General features: G+C 44.5%; 1 protein-coding gene across 5 annotated transcripts in view; it reads right to left on the reverse strand.

Moving 5' to 3' along the window:
- The window catches only part of Cep97 (centrosomal protein 97), a 45,033-nt gene extending 41,569 nt beyond the window's left edge, over window positions 1-3,464 (reverse strand). For all 5 annotated transcript variants that reach the window (XM_029470551.1, XM_021184899.2, XM_029470552.1 and 2 more), the window contains exon 1: window positions 3,252-3,464. In XM_029470551.1, coding sequence (XP_029326411.1) covers window positions 3,252-3,294 — 43 coding nt within the window. In that variant the 5' untranslated portion in view covers window positions 3,295-3,464. The remainder of the gene's footprint in view (window positions 1-3,251) is intronic.
- Between the last annotated feature and the right edge of the window lie 4,210 nt (window positions 3,465-7,674).

Genomic DNA, 7,674 nt, shown 5'->3' on the forward strand with positions numbered 1-7,674 from the left:
CTGGGCATAACAAAAGGAGGGTGCCATCACCTCCTGGCTAATTTCCCCCTTTTTTTCAATCTTTCAATTTTTTTCTTTGTTTTAGATTGGTTTTTGTTATTGTTGTTGTTGTTTGGGGTTTTTTTGTTTTGATTTATCTTTTGCTGTTGTTTTCAGACAGGGTCTGATGCTGGCTAGGCTAGCATAAAATATGTATCCAAGGCTAAATTTGAACTCCTGATCTTTTTTCCCCCCAACTCCCAAATACTGGAATTATAGCTATCATCACATCAGACCCTAAAACTTATTTTTTTATATAGAGATCAAAATGTTTATAACCTAACTTCAAGTACATCTTCAAGAGCCCAAAGTTGTGTGCACGGGAGTGGTGGGCAGTGTCTATCATGCATGCCCAGGGAAGCCGGAGGAGAATGCTGGGTGTCCCGTTCCATTACTCTTTATTCTCTTGACCCACTCTCTCAGTGAGCCTGAAAGCCTAGCACTGGATTGGAAGTCAGCAACCTCCATAGCACTAGGTGCTGAGCTTTTCCATTGACGCACTAGGTGCTGGGGCTTTGCCCATGGATGCTGGTGATTTGAACTCCAGTCTGCACACTGTCACTTCGAGCGTTCTTACCCACTGAGCCATTTCTACAGCCCTCACTTTGTTTTTCAAGGCAGGGTCTCTCACTGGCCTGGAGCTCATCAAGCAGAGTAAGCTGGTTGGCCAACAAGCCCCAAGACTCCACCCATGTCCACCTTCCTGGCACTTGAGACCACAAGCTCCTGCTACCAAGCTCCACCTTTTACTTGGGTTTTGAGGATGGAACTCGGGCCCTCATCCTTGTCACAAACAGCAAGTGCTGTGCCAACTACTCTCTCCCAGCAACTTCGAAGTCATTTTGAAAATCACAGTGTAGATAATTAATCAATGGAATACAGTGATTTTCTGATTTCACAAGGTTGCAGGCAGCACTAAATAAAGCACTTGTAGCACAAAGTCAGACTGTAGCCCCTACCCCCCATCCCCCCACCTCCCACCCCCACCCCCCAGCTAATCACAAATCCAGACTGTAGCCCCCACCCCCCAATCACTTCGGACAAGTTTCCTTCTCTTTATATCATTTATTTTTCAAAGTCTGAAACACCCAAAATTAAGGTGTTGGCGGGTTTGATAACTGAGACCCCTCTCCTAGAGGCTGGCTGCCTCCTCGCTGTGTCCTCCCATGTCTTTCCTCGAAGAGTCACCCTCTTAGCCTCTCCCCTCTCCATTTCTTCTTTGAGTTAACTTTTCTATTCTACAAGACATAGATGACAGCCAGGCGATTTCTAAAGCGCCAGCCTCTCTTCACTTTCAAGGTCAGCTCCGTCTATATAGTGAGTTCTGGGACAACCAGAGCTACATACTGAGACCCCCTGTCTTGAAAATACAAAGCAAAACAGCTAGGCAGTGGTGGCCTTTAATTCCAGCACTCAGGTGGCAAAGGCATCTCCTTGAGTTCAAGGCCAGATTAGTTTTCTGAACCAGTTCCAGGACAGCCAGGGCTACACAGAGAAATCCTGTCTTGAAAAACAACGGGCTGGAGAGATGGCTCAGCTGTTAAGAGCACTGGCTGCTCGTCCAGGTTCTGAGTTCAATTCCCAGCAACCACTTGGTGGCTCACAACCATCTGTAATGAGGATCTGATGCCCTGTTCTGGTGTATCTGAAGACAGTGACAGTGTACTCACATACATAAAGTAAATAAATCTTAAAAAAAAAAAAAAAAAAAACAGGCTGGAGAGATGGCTCAGAGTGGTTCAGACTGCTCTTCTAGAGGTCCTGAGTTCAATTCCCAGCAACCACATGGTGGCTCACAACTATCTGATGACCTCTTCTGATGTGTCTGAAGGCAGCTACAGTGTACTCATATAAATAAATAAATCTTTTTTAAAAAACTATAAATAAAGTTGTTTAAAAAAAAAAAAAAAGTGGATGAGCCACGTGCACAGCTCACACCTTTAATCCCAGCACTGGGGAGGCAAAAGCAAGAGGATTTCTTTGAGTTTTTGACCAGTCACAGCTACATAATGAGACCATGGCTTTGAAAAAAAAGAAAGAAAAAGAAAAAGAGTGAGAATATAATATAAACATTGTTCTACATAAAAACATGAGATAATGGGAGAAAGGCATCCAAAATATCATCTGGCTCTTTGGGAGCGGGGGTTGGGGTGGGGGTGGGGAGAATGGCTCTGTAAATGCTTATTGCTGCTGTTGTGGGTCGTCTCGGTGAGCTAGGAAGGTTGAGGAAAGAAGCTATCAGAGGGGGCGGGGCCTGAGTAACTGCCAATTTGAATTTTTCGATCAGACTGGGGCTACCTTGGGATGTAATTTTTCGGGTCTGCGCTCCTAGAGGGTTTCAATGCTTTTCGGTTTTCTTATCACGTGAGGCGTCGTGAGCCCCTTCTTCAAGACGAAAACTAGACTGTCCTGGAAAAGCGCACCTAGTGTCCGCACACAATTCCCAAGTGTCGACACATGTTTTAGCCGAACTCCTCCCCGTAGGAACTCAAGGGTCTCCAGGTTATGAGCCTCAACTCTACCTACCCTGGTCTGCCCCAATCCGGCCAGCTGCTACCACGCCTCAGAGTGTAACCAAAACAAAAGCTCTGAGGTCGGCGCCCCACGGAGGCATCTCCCAAGCACAGGCGCACCCCCCAACCTGCGCTCTGCCAAACAAAGACCAAACTCGAGCCCGGGACCCGGCCTGCAGAATGATCGGGGAGCAACGCGTGTCTGGATCATTCTCAGATTCTACCACGGCTACTGGTCACTTCCAAAGAAGAGTTCAAGCAGACTATGATGCGGTTTCAGATGAGATGCTTCCTGAACGTTCTCGGACGAGAAGGAGAGGCACGGGAAATAAAAAGGCTCTACTAATTTCCTGTGGGCACACGGAACTCAAAGTAAACGTCCCAGAAAGGTCACCGCAGTCCGAAGCCCACTGCCCAGTCAGGCTTGGGAGAGCGCGGGACAGGGGCGCCGGGCACCGCGAAGGCTCCTGGGGACTGAAGTCCCTTATTCAGCCTTCACAGTAATGTTGCGGGACTGGACCAGACAGCGGGACTACAACTCCCAGTAGGAAGTGCGCCTCCGTGTTGCCTACAGCCCCTCATCAAAAGAACTGGTCCAAAACTGCACCTCTAAACCCAGGCTTTCTCTTTACACCAAGCAACTGTTTAATATGACTTACTGAAGTAAACTTTGGAATTTAGGGGTAGGGATCATCGTACCTTCTCCCTGAGCCAGAGCCCCGTCGACTTGCGCCACCGCCATACTTGCCGCTTGTTAATGACACCAGGCAACCGTCTTCTGCCGTTCTGTAGAGCATGTAGTCAGCAGTGGGGCGCTGCAAACTACAACTCCCAGGATGCACAGCACTCAGTCGGCCCAATTGGCTCCTTGATGGGACTTGCAGGCTACAATGTGGGAGGTAGAGCTTAGAAGACCCGGGTTGACACCTAAAGTTGATCTGGTGAGCAAGCTGTATTGTTAGATAAACCATTTCACTCCAGGGCCAGGTGTTTGAGAAATTCGACACTTTTACCACCTGGCACATTATAAAGACGTTGTTTAAAACTGATTTTGAGAACTCATTGCCAGAAGTCTCTATGGCAGCTACCCATTTTGACAATTCTGAATTAAGTTTAAAAGGTTTTAGCTTCTCTATAGGAATGACAGTGAGATATTTTGAGATAGTCAAATGGATACGTTATATTTGCAATTTACCCAATCTTACCTAATTAAATAGATTTAAAGCCTCAGAAACTGATATGTTTGTTTTAAATGGTGGTTCTTACACATTGAACAGTTTGGCCAAGGAGTATATTTGATAAATACGTACCCAGAACTTTTTTCCAGAGTATTCAAAAAAAGTTTAAAATAGCTTCCAGAGTCAGGAATACTTACTTTGCCTGATTGGAAGGGCACAGGCTGATCCGTTTTTTATTTAACTATGAACTCAGTAATTGGGAACTAGAAATTACAATCTTTGGACAAAACTTGACAGGGGAAGTGAAATTAAGCTAGGGTTTACAAGGTAACTCAATCGTACAAAGGGGGCTCCACTTTCTTTCATCAACTGCTCAACATACTAAAAGCTACTCGTGGTGTTCGAGAAATTCAACACTTTTACCACCTGGCACATTATAAGGACATTGTTTAAAACAAACTGATTTTGAGAACTCATTGCTAGAAGTCTCTATGGTAGCTACCCATTCTGACAAGTCTGAGTTAAGTTTAAAAGGTTTTAAGGCTCTCTCTGAAGTCTGAGCATTCCTGTTCAGGAAAATTCAGTAACGTGGTGCTTCTAGCTTTTCAGGCTCAAAATTCTAATAGCATTTCCTCTTTACCAATTCCCTTTGACATCACTGCCCTTAAAGACCTTTTCTGCTTCCCATTGCTTTAGTCTAAAGATACTTTTCTATTTCTGAAGAAACACTAAGAATTCTCCCCTTCCTTTTAACCAGTAGACACCTTACTTGGAGAACAGTCTTACAACTTTATATGTCTGAAAACAAAGCAAGCCAGGCATGGTGGCCCAAATTTTAATCCCAGCAGTTGGGAGGAAGACTATAATGTTAGATATTGGAAGAGGCAAGCAGGAGGATGTCTGTGAGTTCAAGGCCACCTTGGTCTACATAGTGAGTTTAAGCATAACCTGAACTATGCAACAGAGAGATTCTGTCTAAAAACAAAACAAGTACACATGTGTACACACACACACATCAGACACACCAGAAGAGGGCATCAGATCCCATTACAGATGGTTGTGAGCCACCATGTGGTTGCTGGGAATTGAACTCAAGACATCTGGAAAACCAGTCAGTGCATAAATTAAAACAATTGGAGAGGATGAAGAGACAGCTTAGCCAATAGGGAAGTTTGCTGCCAAGACTGATGATCTGAGTTCAAGTCCCATAACCCACACAGTAGAAGATGATCACCCACTCCTGAAAATTGTGAATTGTGTTCTGAGTTCCACATGTGTGCTACCTCATTCATGGAGAGAGAGAGGAAGAGAGAGAGAGAGAGAGAGAGAGAGAGAGAGAGAGAGAGAGAGAGAGAGAGAGAGAGAGAGAGAGACTTAGAAAAAAAAAGGGCCAAGTGTGATAGCCCAAACCTGTAATACTAGAACTCTAGTGGTTAAGGCAGGAGAGAAGTATGCCAAGTCCAGCCTTGGCCACATAGAGGCACGTTGTCTCAGAAACAAAACAAAACAAAACAAAAACAACAAAACAAATAACAACATCAGCAAACAAGAATAACCCAGAGAACCCCTCCACAGGGTGATCACATACTGGGGATGACCATGCAGTTGTGTCCGGCTTTTCATCACTGAAGAGTGTTGTCGTTCACAAAGTTCACACGAGAAGCACTCTTGTCTTGTTCACCGTTTTTGGTTTGGGGTTTCTGAAACTGTTAGGGATCAAACTAGGCTCTCTTCATCTGAGGCAAGCACTTAACCACTGAGATACATCCCCAACTCAAAGAAAAAAAAATTTTAAACTTTTCTGGTTTTTTAGGGGTTGTTTGTTTGTTTGTTTGTTTTTACAGAAGCTTTGCAATTTTATGAGGTCTTATTTGTCAATTTTTTTTAATTTATTTTTTTCTTGGATATTTTCTTTATTTCAAATGTTTTCCCCTTTCCAGGTCTCCCCTTCAGAAACCCCCTATCCCATCTCCTGCTTTTTAGGTTTTTTTGAGACAGGGTTTCTTTGTGTAGCCCTGACTGTCCTGGAACTCACTCTGCAGGCCATGCTGGCATCAAACTCAGAAACCCGCCTGCCTCTGCCTCCCAAGTGCTGGGATTAAAGGCATGTGCCACTACTGCCCAGCCAAAGGAAGCTTTTCTTAAGAGGAAGAGGAAGGGGCTGGTGAGATGCTCAGATGTTAAAAGCTCTTGTTTCGCTGAGGAACAAGTCCCTGCAGCCTCATGGCAGTTCACAACTGTCTGTCACTTCAGTTCCAGGGGATCAGATGTCCTTTTCTGATGTCTACAGGGAACCATGAAAATGCAAAGTGCACATATATACATGCCAGCAAAACATTTACACACATAAAATAAAAACAAATATTTATACAAAACTGTTAATGTTTTTAATGAGGAGAATTGTGTCATATATTTTGAGTTACGAGAAACAAAAAAGAAAAGAAAGGAAAAAGGACAAGATGCTAAAGAGATGTTTTAATGGTTTAAGAGCACTGGCTGCTCTTATAGGGGACCAGAGTTCAGCTCCCAGCACCCACATGACAGCTAACAACCATCTGTAACTCCAGTCCCAAAAGATCCAACACCTTCTTGTGGCCTCCATAGGAACTACAAGCATATAGGGCACAGACAAAACACTAATACACATAAAATAAGAATAATAAAACCACACGTGCACACACTCACACACACACATGAAATGATTTAAGTGTGCTTACAACTTTACATCAGGCTGCAGTCACAGCTCTATGACAGCACTTGTGGCTCACTGAACACAGGCGGGCCCCCAACAGTCCTGCTCTTACTTCCTTAATCTCCAATTACTTTTCCCACCACTGCAGCCCATAAGTGACGCCATGCACCTTCCTCAAGGAAGCAGACTCAACAAGTGGGACGAAGTGATACATCCTATGATCACTGCACATGAGAGGCAGAGGCAGGCAAAATCTCTGTCCCAGCCTTGTCTACATAGTAAGTACCAGAATAGCCAGGGCTACATAGTGAGACCTTGTGTCAAAAAGAAAACAGAAAAGAGAGAAGGGGGGCGGGGGGAGAAAGTAGACTCAAGGCTTGTTCTCCAGGCTTTACACACATACACACATAGATGCCTAGTGAGTAAGCGCTTACTGTTTTCACACAAGTCATCGTCTCAGAGGTAGGTCTACTGTATGGCGCCTAGATTGGCCTGGTTAAGTGACATTCAGTAGAGCTGAGGTAAGGGAAGGGAATATTTGGTTAGCCTTTGTTTCACTGGATTGCTTCTTTGTTTGTTTGTTTGTTTGTTTGTTTGTTTGTTTGTTTGTTTTCCTGTGGTGGGAGTGATCACAACAAGGCCTTAACATCATGGGCAAGCAATTTACCATTGAGCTACATCCTCAGTTTATAGGAAAGGGTTTTTAAAATATTTATTTATCTAATGTACATGAGTAACACTGTAGCTGTCCTCAGACACACCAAAAGAGGGCATCAGATCTCATTACAGATGGTTGTGAGCCACCATGTGGCCGCAGGAAACTGAACTCGGGACATCTGGCAGAGCAGTCAGTGCTCTTAACTGCTGAGCCATCTCTCCAGCCCTATAGGAAAAATTTTAAGACAAAAATGGAGAGGATTATTTCTTATTTTAAGACAATACTTCTTAGTCATAATGATTTAATTACAGAAGCAGTGTCAGTCAGAGGCTGGACAGACAGTTGCTGGACAAATGCCCTGGTAGAAGTTCTCTGTGTACATAGTTGTGGTGGTCTCAGTGGAAGCTCTGTGGTTCAGTACAGGACAAAGCAACGAAGGTCCGTTGTGGGGAAATTATGTTCTCTTGTCCAGGGAATGAAATCTTTGACCTGACATTCTAGGTGGTCAGTATCAAGTAACCCTTCAAGAAGGCAAGACCGGCCGGGCGTGGTGGCGCACGCCTTTAATCCCAGCACTCGGGAGGCAGAGGCAGG

The sequence above is a fragment of the Mus caroli genome, chromosome 16 (genome assembly GCF_900094665.2).
Source record: "Mus caroli chromosome 16, CAROLI_EIJ_v1.1, whole genome shotgun sequence".
Lineage (NCBI taxonomy): Eukaryota > Metazoa > Chordata > Mammalia > Rodentia > Muridae > Mus > Mus caroli.